General features: G+C 39.5%; 1 protein-coding gene across 12 annotated transcripts in view; it reads right to left on the reverse strand.

Annotated features, from left to right (window-relative positions):
* LOC108141715 (neuronal acetylcholine receptor subunit alpha-7) overlaps window positions 1-18689 on the reverse strand; it is an 82683-nt gene that overhangs the window by 19774 nt on the left and 44220 nt on the right. For 6 of the 12 annotated variants that reach the window (XM_017265202.1, XM_017265204.2, XM_017265201.1 and 3 more), the window contains exons 2-4: window positions 10264-10403; window positions 9956-10000; window positions 6-115 (exon numbers count right to left, since the gene is read on the reverse strand). In XM_017265202.1, coding sequence (XP_017120691.1) covers window positions 6-115; window positions 9956-10000; window positions 10264-10403 — 295 coding nt within the window. Of the gene's footprint in view, window positions 1-5; window positions 116-3697; window positions 3743-9955; window positions 10001-10263; window positions 10404-18689 lie in introns of all 12 variants that reach the window. The other 6 variants (XM_017265205.2, XM_017265203.1, XM_017265200.1 and 3 more) reach the window with 3 other exon arrangements.

Here is an 18689-nt window from a genome sequence, read left to right on the forward strand (position 1 = left end):
CTTACCTGTTGTACATGAGCACGTCGGGTTTCCACAGCTTGTTGGGCGTGATTCGCAGGTCCTTGACCCCGCCATATTCCGTCTCATTCCAGCGCAGATTGTAGTCGTTCCACTCCTGCGTTGGCATATTGTATATAATTTTAATAATGATTGCACTGGTCTTGAGTGGTTTCAATACATGTATATCGCTATCAAATAAAATGTCTATAAATTCAAACAAAAATGCGACGTGATGTTTGGAAAAAGAAAACAGATTTCTCTGGTTGTTTTCTGGGGGGCGGGTAGAGTACGAAAAGAAAGTGGGAAAGAAAGTAGGGACTCCGAAATGAAATCTACTCAACTGCTGAGCACATGCACATACACACATGCACGCTACCAGCTACCAACTACCAACTACCACTACAAACACGCACTAGGCTAAGACTAAAAGATGGCCAACTGATTGGCAAGCTGTTGCGCTTAAGGATGCCAACATATATGGACACACCCTCACGTACACACACACACACACACACACACACGGAGGTACGCACACAGATGCCCAGTTGCCAGCTGCATTATACAACAATGTGCAACTTGACAACAATTTCAGGCTAAGTCAACCCCCCCTCCCCCTTTCCACAACCAAGTCGGCGGAACCGCATAAGAGACAAGTTTTATCAACGTTCCTCGTTTGCTCTTTTCTGATCCTGTCTGTTTTTACATGGCGAGAAAAAATGGGTAACTAATATTGGGAAAATGGTATGGACTTTAGTTAGTTGGGCTTTTCTGTCCCATAAAACTAAAAAATGCTTTAAACTGACTTTTGGAGTTAAGCTAATAGTAAATTAGGACTTCATTGATAGCGGCTATAAGAGTATATACTTGCTCATTCAAAATTAAATGCATATTAAATCTATAGTTAAAGATAATATTTGTAAGTGTTTAAAATTTAAAAATTTATTTATCCCAAAGAAAATCCTTTTTGCTTACTGACCAACTGACCAATAAAAATGCCTGACTGCCAAAGTGTTTGTACAAAAGGTTCATCATATCTTATGCTAATATAAATTTATTTATAATATAAATTTTGAGTCAAGTAGAAATAAGCTGTGATAACTGGCATCCCTTACTGCTTTTCCTTGTGTAGTCAAACAGTTGCTCAGTGCTTTGTGTCACTCTGCGGCTGCCTGCAACGCGATTCTGTCCCTCGTCCTGAATTTCCCCCTGGTCGTTGCGTTTTGTGGCTTTCCTACAAGTGGTTCATGTTCGTGTCATAAAAGCGGCAAAGTTTCCCCTCTACTTAGTTTTGCCTTTGCCGGGCTCATGTTCGTTCTATTGCTGCTGTTGCTGGCGCTGTTATGTTTATAATTTAACACATTTGTGGCATTTTTAGAGCAAGCAATTGTCCTTGCCGACCCCCGCGGACTGTCACTCAGCCCGGAAGTTGCACATACAATCCCTTTTTTAAATCACAAAAATTTAATTACATGCCATGGCCTCGTGCTGCATTAAATTATATGAGTTTCGAGCCGAGTATCTGCATCTGTGCCGTGTCGGGCCTAGTCTGCTTTAAAACAGTTTAAACTGCGTCCCACCCACCCATCGTCCGTTATTGTGTGCGGTTTTTATGGCAGCTGTAAAAACAGATGCCTCATGCCTCGGCTCTGGCATCACCAATCCATTTGGAGGTGAGGAGAGTGCTCCTAAAAACATTTCACCACTTTGTGTGCCGACGGAAGGACACAGATTTTGATGCGAGTGTGGCAATTATTTTGCGGAATAGTTACCGCGAATCTCCCATTTAATTTTGCGTGTCTAAACGTTAGGGTCTATATCCCATCTGGATATGGGTAAATGTTGGTTAAGTTTGAAGTGTAAAAAAAGAAAATGATTTTTAGAAATGTTTTATATTTTAACTATAGCGATTGACTCTAAAAAAAATAAATAAATCCTGGGGAGTGCTACGGAAGTCAGTAACGTTTTAAAATATTTTATAATTCTGTCTAAAACTTTACAATAAAAAAAAAGAAACGGACTTTCTGGCTAAAAATGTATTGGTAATTGTACATTGCATACTTTTCGACACCTTTAATAGAGTTTTCTGTAGCACCTTCTAGAATTAAATCTATTCGTGAAACCAAATATTTGATTATTTCAATATGCAATATATTTATTTATACTTTTTTCCCTATCAATTTCGTTCCATATCGACCAGTCGATAGTCATTGATTTTTGTGCACTTTCTGGTCGCGTTTTGTCCCTGATGGCTTTTGCGTTCATTTACTGGTTTTAATTGCTATTTGACGGCATAATTGGGCCGTCGAGCAGAACAACAATCGGTTGACTGGCACCATCGACAGCTGAAAGGACTGGCATTTGGAATTCCAGCTGCCTGTCTGTGGTTGCGAGTGGCAAATTGACAAACATTCGAACACCATTTGGGGGGCAACACCGACACAGTTTATAAACGCCTCACCAGGACTGGCCATCAATCATAAATACTGCAGATTGCACCAGCAGTCCAGATGCGTCATTTTATGTGTACTTTGTGTTTGATTGCAATTGCGAAATTACTAAAATTTATACACCCTGCGTTCCGGGGTGCATTCGATCAGTCGCCAGTAACTGGACGCGTTAAATAAATAATTTAATTAATTTCCCAAATTGACAGGACTTGACGGGCGTAACAGAACCGATGCCGGAAATGAATGGAAAGCACGAAAAAATAACATTTCCGCTGCCATATATCACCTTTTTTTTATAACTCTCACACAAAAGATAATCACTCGCAAACAATCTCACTCAAAAAGTAAATGCAGGACATGCAGGACATGCAGGACAAACACAGATGGGATATTTTTACAAGATGCGATCTTTTGGCATGCACTTGTTGTGTGTTTTTTTTTGTGCTGGGTTAGGTTCTGTTTAGAGTTATGTTTTCTGGTCGGTTCGGTTTATGTGTTTGATTTTTAGTTGCTCTTAGAGAAAGGAAACTGAAACTAACTCGCAGCGAGTTCTAAATAAAAATGTCAAAAAAGGTTGTTCGCTGGTAAAAAAAAATCTAGTTGCCATTGTAGATCTCTATGTAGAAAAGTTACAAATTCAAAGAGAATAAAAGGAAGTAGCGGAAACCAAAGCATTTATTTAGCTGTGTCTGTGAGTATGTGGGTTCGTATTTAAATAAGCGATTTATTACAGTATTTAAGCTTGTATTTAATGGTACTTATTTAAGCGATGGTGTTTAAATAATTTAACGCACACACGAACTAAGCCAACACAATCTCAACGAGAGATAGAAGGGAAAGGAGATGGAGTCGGATAAACAGTTGTTACACGAAGCGTTTTATACAACAGAACTTTGGGGAGCGGGAGCATTATTTCAGTATTTCAGGTGAAACTTTCAACAGCGTATGAAAACTCGATTAACTGTTGGTACTTCGGGTTAGGACCGTGTGTGTTTAAATTATAATCAGGCCAAACTCTTTCTAGGCCAAGTCCAGCAGTCAGTACAACTGGCTAAAAGTATTTTAGCTTAGCGGATTTAGTAATTACTTTCTGCCGGACTGAACGAGAAAGAGTTCGAGATGTTCGTTTCATGATTAGATAGGTTTAAAGCGATTATACATTATTTAAAATACGGTTTAAGCTATGAGTAAGTATTTAACTTGGGATTTAGGTCTATGATTTATGACGGCCAGTTTTAGTTCAGACTTACCAACGAAAGCCAAAGATTCGTTATGAGAAGCTGATTCTTCTCGTCCTACAAACGCATTTGGAACGAATTTTGGTTGTTTTGTTGTTAACGCCAAAGAACACAAGAAAATCAAGTTCAACGCAAGACCAACAATGGAAAGTAATAGTAAGTAAGACGCAAGAAAGCCAAAAAGTTAATTCAAGTCAAAAGTTTAAAAAGAGCAGAGCATGATAAAAGAAAGTTTTGGTTTATAAATTTGTTTTTATGCGTTTTATAAGGGTTTCATTTTTTTCTTTTTTCTTTTTGAGCTTTTTGTTTTTGTTTTTGTTTTTGTTTTTTCTTTTCATTTATTTATAGCATCTGTTTTTATGACGTTTATGAATACGATTTTTTGATGTTTTAGTTTAATCTCCACTAGCTCTGCACGCGATGAAGTGTGGCTTTAATGTGCTGCAGCTGCCTTAAATTTGGCAAAGGTTTCCAGTGCTAAGTAAACATTTATCGCTCTCCTTTTGGGGCTTTTGAAATTAACTTGTCTCATCTCCCATCATCACTCAATTTGCACAGAACCAGAGAAAACCGAACGAAATGCTATCAAAAAACTTTGTTGGCCCAGAGCAGCTTTGAGCTTTGAGCTGCTCGCCTTGAAGCCTAATCTCAATCTCAATCTCTCAATCCCAGTTTCAATCTGCTGGTCGTTCTGCCTTCACATCCTTTGTCCATGGCGCCAATTTACTTTACAATCCCGCCTCCACAGTGTGGAATATATCTATTCCTTTGCTGGGCTGGACTGCAATAAAAACTTTGTGCTAGGTATCAAAACCCATTTATCTTTATACAACATTTTAATTAAAGATATTTCATGCTGGCGCATTGTCAGTCATCCAACCGCCAACTATCCAATTCTGATGGGCTTACGGTGTCCTTCGACCGAATTCGTTTGAAATGCAGATGAACGAACAGCTCACCAAGCCCAGCGGATCTGCATGTGAAAGCCTTTCTAAGGTGACTGTCATTAATAACTTGCCAGGGCAAACAACGAAAATGGTTACAAGCCACAAAAAAGTGAAATAAAAACCGCAGGCCCCCCATCTCTCCACTCCCCAAAAAAAAAATGGGAAAAATCCAAAAGGATGCGGGGAGTTTGGCAGCAGCTGCAGTAACGACTTGGGCCGTTAAAAAAAAAAGATTCTTCGGGAGGGGAGGGGCGCAGAGCTCCTTAATGATATGCAGTGTCCTTGGACTGGCGCTTGCTCTGGTGACCTGGATGATTTCTGCTCCGCGACTTCTACTTCCACTTTCACTCCCCCGCAAGGCGCATGTCCCTGCTCAGTTGGCATTTTCGTTTAAGCCAATATGCAGGTACTTCCTCTTCACGTCAAATGCCACAACACAGCTACATTTGAATATGCGGTGGCGGAGTGGGTATGCTGTTGACACCTTATAAAAACGGCGGGTTTGTGCAAATTTCATGTTTATGACAGCAGGATATGGTGCTGGGATGTGGATGTGGACGAGGACTTGGATGTGGATGTGGATGTGGACGTGGATGTGGATGGTGACGTGGTTGTGGATGTGAGCCCCTGACATTGACGCATACTAATGACAGTTTGCCACCACTTCGGGCCCCACTTTCGGTCGAAACTTAAAGCACCATTTGCAGCAGACTTCGCATCTGCATTAAGCGTTCGCAGATACAGATACATTTACGTGGATGTGCGGCTGGCTGCCTGCTGCATAAGCTTATAGATTTATTTTGCATTAACGTGCCAAATTGTTTTTAAATGAGTTTCTAATGAGCCAACAATTGCCGTTGTCGTCTGTAGTAACAACAATCCAGATTTCAGATTTCAGATTTCAGACTTCACATTTCGGGCACTCGATTCGAGATCCCCCTTTGTAGTCGCACCATTGCCGTGATGAATGAATGTTTTTCGGCAAACTTTGCTGCTGCTGCTGTTTGCCTCACAAATGGGTTATGCACATGTGCCCAAGCGGGAGTAGACTAACACCAGCCCGCTCAAGGACGAAGTTTGTTGGCCTTGGCAGCCCTCAAAGTGACTCAGAGTGTGTGTTTGCGAGTCGAGACAAATGAGTGGGTGATAAGTGAACGAGGCAGTTTGTTCAGCGATGTCAAATGACTTTGTCGAACTCTGGCTGGTGCTAGCGGGCCATAATTTGGGCGAAAGTGTGTTTATAATGGATTTAGGGCGTGCTTCAAGGCATCAATGGATGCCGCTAATAGATTCGACACCACCTCAACTTCTAATCTCTGCCCCTAAAAGTCAAAGTCGTTGACTACGCCTACGATGGATGATTTAGATCAAATGTTTTGGAATTTGGCTGCCAAGACTTTTAATAACCTATACTCTTAGTTTTGGCTTTGTATAAATTGGAGAACTGGTTTTCAACATAATTTAATAGGTTTACAAACACCTTACAAACACAGTGCGATCTCAATTCTAATTTTAAATTCGATTTCAAGTTTTTAAAACAAACATTACCCAAAAAAGTATGCTTTAAAATTGTACCATCATTAAAAAGAGATTATTTCTTTAATATTTACAAGGTTTTATGTTTGCATTTGTGTTTCTTAAATTATGATTATTATCCCTTATCACATTTAACGCATTTAATGTGTGTTGAATTTTGAATATTAAGTTTAAGCTCAACAATTTTTTATAAGCATCAAAAGTTCTAATATATTTGCAGCCTGTTTTTTTTTTTTGTAAGGATTAAATCGTAATTAAATTTACACTTTATTAAAAAGCAATTTCAAACAATCACTTCTTTTAAATGACAACATGTATAAATGGATTGTTTATCAATCTCTGAAGCTATCTTCATTATTTTCTCCCATTATCAGCTGAATGTTTCCTTTTTACAAACTTAGAAAAACGAAATTTCCACAAAGATTGTCATGCAATCTGCATTAGATTTCGATTTCTGACATTCAGCTCGAGCCACGCCCCGAACAACAGATTAAACGCCATCAAAGTTTGTTTGCTTCACACCCTCGGAAATTCTGCACGTTTCCATCCGTTTTTTTTTTGGGGGGGGGGTTTGGGGGTTTAGAAAGCGTTAGGGAGGATGGCCTCTGGCCATTTCCTTTTGACACATATTTGCAAAGCCCCAGTCATTTAGGGGGCTTTGTGGTGGCTGCAACCTGGCAAAGTCATTAGACGAGAGGTTTACATCGAGTGGGGGAAGTGGGGAAAGTGGGGCTATGGTGCTTTGGTGTTAGCCGAAAAATGCTAATGACTTTATTTTTCTCAACTCTGATGCTGATGACGCCCGGACCACAATGTGCATTTTAATGTCGTGCCAAAGGACCTTCGACCTTTATCCCCTTCACACCCTGCTCCTCCAGCTCAACGGCATTCGGCTGCAACTGGCTGACATGACGGGCCATCATCATCACCATCATCACCATCTAAATGGCAATCAGCAGGAAGACAAGAAGACTGTCCTGAAGTAGGAGTAACCTTTGGTTAGCCACCAGAACGTGGTCGCCCAGTTGCTTGACGGCAATTGCAAAACTTTGCCAATTGTTCGGTTCGGTTCGGCTATAATCCCCGTCGACAGAGGGAATTTTTGAAGGGCATTCATTATTAGTTGCTGCAATTTGAGTAATTGACCAAACTGCGAGCAGGAGCCGCTGAATGAAATGTCAGGGCTGGTGGAATCATAAATCTCCCTTCGGATCGATTTATAATTTATGCCACTGGAAATCAACGCGTTGCGGTTTCAATTCCCCCTTTATTTGATAACCCCCTTCCCCTTCCCTAAAAATCCATCTGTACGAATGCAGAGTGCATAAATCAAATTATTTCATACATATTTAATCGTGTAAATTAAAATGCATTTGATTTGCGAGAGCATAGACATCCTGGCTTTAATTGTGTAATTTATTCGTGAGGATTGGGGTGAGACAATGGGAAAGCTTGCACATTAAGGCCATAACTTCATCGATAACGTTTGGTTTTAGTAGGTTTGGCTGTTTAGGTTGTTAGTTGTGTTGCGCAATATGCAGATACATTTATATGGCAATATATATATATATATGTATATATGTATACGTATAGATATAGATACAAAGAAAACACCGATTTGGAATTGTTTGTTTATCTTTCACTTTTTAAATGCACTTCGTTTAAACAACATGCAAGACACGACTTTAGTTGTTTGTTGCTTGTTTTGTTTTTGGTTGCGTTTTAATTGTAGCATTTGCTTTTTACTCAGATATGTATAATCTGAGAACGCTTTATGACATGTACCCAGCAAAAATATATGGTAAATATACGTATTTCAAACATAATCCGTAAAGAATGCATATACACTATCTCCCACTTCAACAGACAATCACACACGCCACACACAACGATTGAAATTTAAATGCAAGTAAAACATAATTGGAATCGGGTAATGGCATGGGATGGCTAACAGTAATAGTCTTGTAAATCATTTTGTCAATCGATTAATGCACTTAATGGAGCAGACTAATTTGGGTTGAAGGTTACTTTTCTCTAAGCACCAGAAGGGGGGTTTGGGAACCTACGTTATTTCAAATAAATATTTATGATTTACTGAATTAGTGTAGCTAAGCTGCGACTGTTTATTCAAACGTACAATTAGAGGCTTAACTGTATATTTGATAAATAAAAGTGATTTTCAAACTAAGCGTTTACATCAATTAAGCTGAATGTTTTCGAATTCCTCTGTGATTATCCATTCCCAGGGGTAGAGTTTTTAATAAGGGCTTTAAAGAGGGTTAGCAACGACAACGACAACTGTGACCCTCGGACATTGCATTGCGGATATAATTTCCCGTCTAAGCTTATTTATTCACACGGCATGCCGCATGCTTCCGGGGAATTATATATAAAATGCACAATCAGGGAAAAACCAAATGGATAAAAAAATTACAAAATAATTATAACAAAATAGGAAATGTAGAACTATGCATGTATCCATGTAAATCACACAATGCCAAACACGATGAAACAAACCAGAATAAAAACGCCTAAGCACGTGACTGGTCAACAAAAACAGTTTTCGATAAAGGCATTCAATTGAAAATATTGTTGTGTAGCTTAAAGTTGACATCCTCTTTTTTCAATAAGCACCGACAATTAGTTAGATTCAAAAGTTGTTAGGCAAAAAAAAACTTTTTTTTTTTGTTTTTTTTTGTAGGGGAATTGAAAATTGACGGGCGAGCAGATGCCTCTGGACGTGGATAGCTCGGCGTGGGGAGTACTATTAATTTTTTTGAAAAGGGTTTTCCCGCTCTGTTTGCAGCTCGATGGTCTTCGCTTTATGGCTTTTGGGTCGAAAGGAACCGGAATGATTGCAACTGGAGTTTCAGGTGAGGCCAGGCAGAAACAAAGCGCTGAAAAAATGGCTGTCGCTACACAAATATAAATTTTATTTATGTCCATTCGGGTCCTTCGTTTTGATTTATTTGTTTATGTTTATGGTATGCCCGGCAATTTCTGCCAATTTAGCAATGCCATTTCGGTCATCCCTTGTCCAGCAGAAGGCCATTTCCCCTCCATTCCGTCCAGGCCAAGTGAAATTTGTGTAAATCAAAAGTTTAAGATGCCAGGCGCAAAGATTAGCCAAAAAGGTTCGCCTCACGAATGACGCACTAAAATAATGCTGCATCTACCGCAGCTAAAACCATTTTATAATAAATTCCAGGAATAACAAATAGCTATGCTAAATAACTGTCAAAGCATTGTCATTTAATTAGAAATATTAATTCTTTATAATTGGATTTAATACGTGCTGTTTTTGCATGTGAGGTACGTTTTTAACGTTCATTTAATTGAAATGTGTTTAAACGGTATCCAACAGACGTCATTTGCTTATAAAATAAAATGTCAAAAGAACAAACAAACGTAAAATTGTTGAGGCATTTATACACGCTCACACACACACACACATACGCTCACGCATACACAGACATATCGAGACAACACATATGCATATGCAAATATGTATTTATTTATTGATAAAGGAGCCCCCGTGGGGCAATAATTATTGAATGCCAAAAACAAATTCAGAGAAAACGAAAAATACAATGAAATGAAAAGAAAAGAACTTGTGGTTTTGGTGGTGGAACAAGTTATACAAAAAATTTGTCGCTTTTCGCCTGGCAAAACGGAAGCCTCACATTTAACAGAAACAAAAATCACAATTGGTCGAAAAGAAAGCAAGCCTAAACAAATATAATAGTTGTGATGGTGACACAAAAAACGACGGGTACATGTCACTTACCAAATTTAACCACGCATTTGTGGTCAGAATCTGATTCTTTTCATCCTATAAGAGACGCAATCAATAATTGTTAATTCTTAGCCTGTTCACGTTACACATTAGTCTTATGCATCGACAATTCAATTCGGTTTGATTCGATTCAATTCGATTCGATTCGATTCGGAAGTTTATCCGACAGCGAATAGAGCTTGGGCCCCATGCGAACGCTTCTTTCTGATTATTCTCAGTTTTTCTTGCTTATTTGATGCTTTCGAAAATGTTAGCTGGGCCAAGGCCAAAAGGAGTGCAGATCCTCTGCGACCACTTACCACGTCGATGATCTGCTGCAGCGTCAGTCCGAACTTCACCTCCAGGGGCTCCGATTCGTTGGCCACGGGTCGCTCCAGCGTGTTGTATGTGGAGAGCAGGTGGTTCAGCAGGCGCTTCTCGTGCGGTCCTTGACAGCTTTCTGCGATAAACAAAAACAACAAATGATGAAAATAACAATGCCAAAGGGGGAGGGGGAGGGAGTGGGGGAGAAAGAAAACGTGTTGCAATTAAGTGGGGGATCATATTCGCCGCTGATTTATGGCACTTTCTGCCAAATTAAACTAATAACCGGGCTCACTTATTGGCAGTTGGGCAGAGCGGCTCATTACGGGAAAAGTCATTAAAAAAATGGCATGTACTCTGGCAGCGTGATGAGTTTTTGGCCGCCAGTTAATTGGTCGAATTCATTTCAGAGCTCTAAATGAAACGAATTTTCGCTTTTGCTGTGGCATTGGCCAGAGTTGTGGGTGGAGTGAAAAGGATGTTGTGTGCCAATGAAAGCTTCCAAATTGGAGTAGTTAATGTTCTTATTTGCCCCACAGTTCTTAGTTCTTTAATATTGTTGATGTACTTATTAACATTCTGATTTGATATAAGCCTTCTCTTTTTTTTGACTACTTCTAAAAATAAAATAAGCCTTTTACCAATATTTTATAAGAAATGACATTGGAGCAGACATTTTAAGAAGTAGTAGTGGTAGATTTAATAAGGCACAGGACACCCAACCGTTTAAGGTAGTGTGAGCTAAGACCATGTATTTTATTTCCATTCTAGTGCTCTTACATAGTTGCTTCAGTGGCCTCCGGAAAATGGCTTTGAATCCCACACAATTTGGCCAGGTGCCTCCGCAATGCTCTGGTATTCGACTGGCCTAGGTGGCAGCCATAAAATGTCATTAGATGCCACTGGGTGAGGACTCCTCGACTGCCAAGGACGTAAGGTGGAACAGGACTGAGGAAGTGTCCACGGTACATTGTGCTTGAACAAACCGTAAAATGGGCAACGGCAAATATTTGAGATGAGCGCAAAAAGTTTGGGCAATTTACGAGCTTGTCCGGCCACCGAGTTCCCCATCCCGGGAGCTCTGATAAATTGACAACTCAATTGTGAAAACTATTTGCACGCCATTAGGCGAAAAGACAGCAACAAGAGGTGTGACCGACTGGACCGGGGGACATAACAAATATTGACAGAGCGTCGCAAAATTTGAGCCCAACAGTGTGTCAACTCATTCATGAATGCATTGGGTCTCCTCTGGTCTCCAGTGTTTTTGGCCCGGGTCCAAGCTGCTCGCACTTACTGTATGAAGGCAATCGCATCCATGTCGGAATTGCGTTTAAATTATGCAATTGACACGGGAACAGAATCCGAATCAGAAGTACCAAGAGCAGAAGCAGCCCATGAATTTGGCATGGCCGAGAAACCACTTGGAACTGACCGCTCACCACTGACGAACTGACCAAACACACAGGCTGTCAAGGTGAACGATTGTGTTTATTACATGAGCATTAATATTCAGGGCAGAGCATGCAGTTTTGCGTAGTGAGAGGGAGTGAGGTAATGCGAAGTGTCGTGACGTTATGGGATGCAAGTGGGTGGCATCAAGGACTCGACCCAAAGTGTCCTTTGTTCTAGTGACAAGTGACACAAAGTGTCCATTGTTCTAGTGACAAGTGACACTAATAAGCAACTAAGCTGCTAGCAAAGTGAATTTCACCGAACTGAAAGCGGAAAATACCAACTCTATTTGCCGCCTATTGATTGCTTATTGGGAGGTTTCTTTGAACGAGACAGAACCACAATTTTAATTTTTCAAATGAATTTATGGTTTTTGAAGCAGGTTAATTTTAAAATATAGTCACAGAATACATTTTTTACCATAGCAAAAGCTTGTAACGCATTGAAAGATATATTTCTTTAAATTTATGAGAAGGTTTTATGCCATTTCAGAAAAATCCCTTCAGCTTACCATTTCCTTGTCGCAGGTTATACAATTAATGATTTTAAATGAGTTTTTTGACTACGCCACTATTAAAATCTTATTCAAGCTCGAAAATAATAAAACTTTATAGCAAATATATTTATTTTGGTATTTTTACATAGATTTCCCTTAATTTTAAAAACTATATGTAATCTAATAGGAACAAAAATATCTGGAGGCAAAAATTACAGTTACTGTTATCGAATTATAAACAATTTAAATACATATTTAACTAAATCAAATATTGTTTAAAAGTCTCGTCGATAAAACCCACATTATTTAATACATTTTAATTTGTGGTCGCAAACATGTCGAATGTAATTGTCTAGGAACTCTATGCCGTATGCATCAGCGCAAATCGGGCATAATTGAAAGCGAAATTCGAGATAATTGAATGAAGTATGAGCCCGAATAATTGCTTGAAGGACGTTTGAATTAGGCTGCCGTAGTGTACATACACTCTGTTTGCCAGTGTGTGCGTAGGTGTGTGTGTGTATGGCTGTGTGGGTGAGCTACTGCTAACTTATTTGTGCGGTGTGTTGACCCAGTTTCACTAGCTCGCTGGCTCTCGGGCCTGATCAATTTGGCCTTGAGCGGCGGTAACAACTTCTCCAGCTGCAGTTGTCCTTGCATTAAGTTGACATTTGATTTCTTGGGCCACCATTGTTGCCCTTTCCCAACCACTCCCAACCCACTTTTGTCTCTGGGGTTGTCGTTTGCATGATTTAAAACTATTTAACTTGGTTTCGTCGGGGGTCGTTTCTTTTGTTTTGTAACAATACGAACTTTTCGCATTTGGCACCTTGAATGCTAAATGTTTTTTTTTCCTCCCTCTGTTCCGAATCGCTGTGATCGCTTTCAGTTGTTTTTAAAAAATTTATGAACATGTACTTTAACCTTGGCGCAAATGGGAATCGTTGGCAAAAGCACAAATACATCACACAGAATTCCTGCAATTGTGTGGTAGGATTCCGGTTAATTGTTAATTACTATTGTTATGCATTGTGTGCCCCGGTTCCCAGTGCAGCTGAAGTTTCTTGTGCGTTGCGCAATTGTGCCACCATGGCGTATACGTGATTTTTGTGGCTAAATTCGCGTCAACTGTACATGAAGCGAGCCTATATTGCTTTTTATGGACAGAGAGAGAGAGAGAGAGAGAGAGCAAAAATGCACTCGTTCATCAAGGATACAGCGTCAGGATAAAACAAAAATCAGATTTTTCAATGAAAACTTAAGGAAACTTTTGCAAATATTTAGCAATTCAAATGCTGAATATCCGTAAATTGTTGCTCAAGTCAAGTTGGTTCGCCTGAGAGGTAGCTCTCGCGTTCGCTTACCTAAGCAATGCAATTTATTAAACTAACTACTTAGGCATGCGAAAATAAGGCCCCAGAAAAACACATAAAAATAATCTAACACACTCTCAAGGCGACTCAGGCACTCTCCTGCCAAGAAGTGAACAAGGGGAACAAGAGCTCGGAGAAGTAGCAGCTGCAGAACTCAAGTGGCAACACACACTTCAAGGCCTGACTCGACTTGGCTGCCAAAGAGATGCTTTCAACACGCCGTTCGACATCATCACCATCAAAAACAACAACAACAACAACAGCGACATCAACAGAAACACAACCAAATCAGTCACAATGGGTGCTGCATTGAGAGAAAAGTGTGCAGCTTTATTTGTTAGCTAAATAGGCAAAAACATATAAACATCAATACCTATTTTAATCGGCTTTTACTTTTAGGAGAAATTTTTTAGACTGCAATATTAAATTAAAAAAACTAATGTAAATGTCGTATTGAAAATTTGTCTCTCCTGCCATTATTTTTATCAAAATAAAAATTAAGAATTAAAAATAATATTGTTATGCTTATGCTAAAATAACATCAAATATTTTTAAAACAAAAAAAAACTATGAAAATTAATGAATCAATTAGTTCTTAGTTCTTTTAATGCTCAACGTGTAACGAGAATAGTTATTATTATAAACAAGGCTTTATTTCCCAAAGGTTACCATTTGTTCAAAGAAATTAAATTGTTAATAATTTTCAAAATTTCGGAAAAACATTTTTGGAACTTATTAATTTTTAAAATGTTTATAAAACCATTTACAGAGTGTCTATAACTTCGACAAGTTGGGTATTTATAAATATATTTAGCAAGTAGGGAAAGAATAAGACGTCGACTTAAATTAGATATAGATCAAATGATAATCTTTATATGTTTTTTGATTTCTCGCAGTAGAGCCAGCTTTCTGTGACTTAATTGCAGTGAGTGGGCCATGCTCGGCCTTTGCATTATGCATGAACCGACACACGGCTCGTTATTATCATTTTGGAGCCCGCTGCCTCCTTGGCACTAATTGCAATTAAACAATAATGCAAGCAGCGGGGTGGAGAAATTCTTCGAGAAAGGTCTTCATACGAGGAGAAATTTTGAGGAGAAATACGCTTAGAAAAATGTGTGTAACTGGCTTGTAATTATGTCGCTCTCTCTCTTTTGACGGCAAAAGGCGTTTAATTAAATGTTAAAAGCCAGCCCAGCGGAAAGGTAACAGAAACAGCAACAGAAACAGCAACAAAGGAAAGGCAATTAACGGATCTCGGTGCCTTTGCAGTCTTTGTTTATATGTATTTGCATATCATTAAGCCAGGGAAAATAACTGTTAACGCTTTCTCAGCGAGTGCATTATCAACACTTGCCGGCGACAACTGACATCCTGGATGGCTGGATGTGGATGTAGATGGGATGGATGCCAAGATGCTAGCTGACGGAGCGATTAATTGCCAGCAGAAATTGGCACACAACGAAGTTTGCCTAGGATAATGAGACCCTTTTCTTGAGAACACCTTTTAAAAGTGGATCAGTTCAGCCGAATTTCAATTGACTCCGCATTATAGTCTTCTTCTAAGAACCACTTAAGAGACTTAAAAAATCCACACTCAAAGAGCCCAATTTCATTTCGCATAACATTTTGAGCATCTTCGTGGCCATTTTCACCCGAACACACAAATATTAAGACCTATATTCATTTAACTCTCAATGAGCTTGATGTGTTTTTCAATTTTTCGGGCATTTCCAGAACGAATCCAACTGGGAGCCCAAGCCCACGATTCGCTCTCATATTAAATGCATATCGCAATGCGAATGTGTAAATTTTTGTGGCCCGCTGGGTGGAGAGTTTGTTGGCCATCGCCATGCAGCATGTTTGTGTCACGTTCGCGACTTCATTTGAAATTCATGCATAATAAGCAGTCAAGTACAGGCATCCACACACACACAACCACCCATGCCATAGGTTCTGTGCATCACGAGGGTCGTAGGGTCGTCAAGGGAGTGGGTGGGTGGTTGGCTGGTTGGGTGGATAGGCCGAACTCCGCTCCGCCTGCTCCACCCAACCCCCAAATACTTCACTTTGCCCACCCACCAGGCGGCTGCTGCATAAACAAGCATCCAATGTCGGAGCTAATTTTATTAAAAAGCATCGCCAGCAGCCAACAGCTAGGCTAAAAGGCAAGCAACGAAAGCAGAGAGAGTTTTTCAGCACAGTGGTTGCAAAATCCCTTTTGACTCAAATAAGAAAGGAAATTAAACAAAATTGTAATTAAATTTCTTAATTTTATACGCAAAGTATTTAGAATATAACAAGTTTTGTTTCTGCAAGTCAGGAATACTTTTGTTTATAAATCATAATTGAATAAAATTATTAACAAAACTTTTGACAAGAAAACCCATCGATATTTAAGGTTTCTCACATTGTTCTTACCAAAAAAGTATTTCAATCTAATGTTATTATGATTTTTTTGAATTTAAAATGCTAAGAATATAATATAATTAGTTTGTCTGAAACAAAAATAAACCAAATAAGGCTTTAAAAGCCTGCCTATAAGTTCCTATAAATCAAAAAGCTTCTTACCACAAATGTAAACAAAATTAAAAATGTAAAAAATCGAAGAATAAAATGTTAACTTTGTTTACCGCAGCTGCCAAGTTTAAGGCACATTGAAAAAATGTTGAGATATACTGCCGAATTGTGCAAAAAATCAAGATAATAGCTCAGCAAATAAGTCAACAACGATGCAATTTATTCTATTAAACTTGATTTCTCGACAAGATTTTTTTTTGAAATGAAAGCAAGCTGCGAAATATGTCACTCTGACCTTTCACCGTGGCTCTGATTTGGGGACTGCAGATGAGGAATATGTATAGGGGATAGTAGAATAGGTCCTGGCACTCATGTGTATCGAATATATCAAATTTCACGAGGGAAAGAGGTTAGGCATAAAACACAAAAAAACGAAAAGAATGGCGGCCTTCATCGGCTCGGTTGAAAGTCGGGCTGAAGTGGATTGCAATCGATAGGAAATTCCAGAGATTTCATGGTCCTCCGGCTGCGTCGAATGCGATTTTAGACCACTGTGACGGGAAGCAGAGCTTCTGGCCTGTTCGGCCCAGTTGACTGCGAACATTCCGCTGTTGTGTAGTGCAGTGTACGGGGCCAAGCGAACCCACTGATGGAGTGGCCGCAGTTGTAGCACCCGTCCCACGCCAGCAGAACATAAAAATGCAGCTCTCGAGCATAAACAAACATAATGCGTGCCCATCCCCACTGGGTTTCCTCGCAAAATTTATGCGAAACGAAGTTAGGCGAAGCGCTTAGCATATAGTACACGGGCTCGTGCGGCCTTGTTTTTCTCGATTCGGGCAGGACCTATGCCTTTTTCCACTCCTGCTCCCATTTTAATTAGACACATAAATTTAGAGGGTATGCTCGGGCAGGCTGAAAGGTAGGCAGCGTTTTCAAGAGATTCCCATTTCCTCCAGTTAGTGACTTGTCATCGACTAAGTCCTCTTATGTGGAAACAGAAAACATACAGCTACACCCTCTTTATTGGCAGTTGATTATTTCCTTGAGAAGTTTACCGATTTAAGCTTGAAACTATTGGTTATACTATTGTATTCTTTATTTTCCAACTCAATATTGACTATTGTTTATTCCAACTTTGATATTTGTAGTTGAAACTTTCGAGCAACAACAACTAGAAACTTTTTAGTTAGGAAAAGTGTTGAATATTTTATAAACCTATATATAAACTTATTTTGAATAATATTTTGGAATTGAACGTATGGTTGGAGTTCTCAACAATTTACATTTTTTACATTTTTTTATAATTACTTGTATATTATATGCTTAGGGTTTTAAAAACACTTTTAAAGGTGTCTAAAAGTATACAGGAATACAAAATATGGCTTCCATTTCTTTAATTGCTTACTTTAGACACTCTTAAATGATATTTCAAAAACCTAGTCGCACCCCCAAAATACTTATTTTAATTAATTAATTAAGGCACTATTTTGTAAATTTCAGATAAGTCCTTCGACCTGTTTGTTTGGCAAGTGTCAGCGGCTTAAGTCATCACATTTGCCGGGGTTAGAGCGCATATATGTACTTAGGAGCTCTCCTAAAACAAACAGCAGCCGCACGGGCACTTTAAAATTAATCGCACGATTTACGACGCACAGTCTAACCGCTAATTCATAAGGCTTAAGCCCCTGCCAAGTCCACGAAAAGTGTATTCTGTGCCTCCACGTACGTATGCTCCTGCCATCGTCCTTAAAACACTTTGCGCATTTCAAATGAATATTCAGATTTTCAAAATCGCTCCGGTAAAAGGGGAAAAATCATGGGATGGATGTGTATGTGGGGGGATTCGTGGAGGGGTCCGTTTCGAATGCGTTCAACAGTATGCGTAGCTAGATTTTGATCGCGGTTTCGGCGTTTGCGGCTCAGTCACTGGCAAATTCAATTTCAGCACCAAAGCCGCCGACGACGATGATGACGGAGCCGGCGACTTGGCCATTAATTCAGCTGCGTGGCAACCGCAAAATTTAATGTTCAAAATAATTTAAAATTGTGCGGCGAAAGTCCCAGCCTCTCACCTTTTGGCGTAGTGCTTTTTGAGGGGATTTAATGGGTAAATATACATTATCCACTATTAAATTTTAGCGGCAATGAGAGCGATTTGCAATTAACAATTGTTACTCCATTGTAAGCCTAATCTGGCTAAGTGCTTCGCTTTTATTAATCGCATTCCGGTTTTACGGAAATTTTTGATTTACTTTTGTGTTTGCCTCTACTGCCTTCCACGTTCAACTCTTAAATAATTTGGCACGAAGCCTCATTATCGTTTGCCAAAAGGGAAGCCCCCCGCCTTGGAAAAGCTATCCAGCTAGGAAAAGTTATAAATTGCTACATAGTTTTCTGGTGCGCAAAAGTTTTCCCCCTCTCACTCTCGCTTTCTCCGCTTTCTCCGCTTTCTAGGCTTGCTCTGCTTTTACCCTGCCGTTTGTTTGTGTGTGCGTAACAAAATTAAATGTACGCTAAGTAACGAGATATATATATCGTGTGTGTGTGGGTGAGTGGGCGTAAGTGGGCGTGGGTG

The sequence above is a fragment of the Drosophila elegans genome, unplaced genomic scaffold, assembly GCF_018152505.1.
Source record: "Drosophila elegans isolate 14027-0461.03 unplaced genomic scaffold, ASM1815250v1 contig_814, whole genome shotgun sequence".
NCBI classification, from domain to species: Eukaryota; Metazoa; Arthropoda; class Insecta; order Diptera; family Drosophilidae; genus Drosophila; species Drosophila elegans.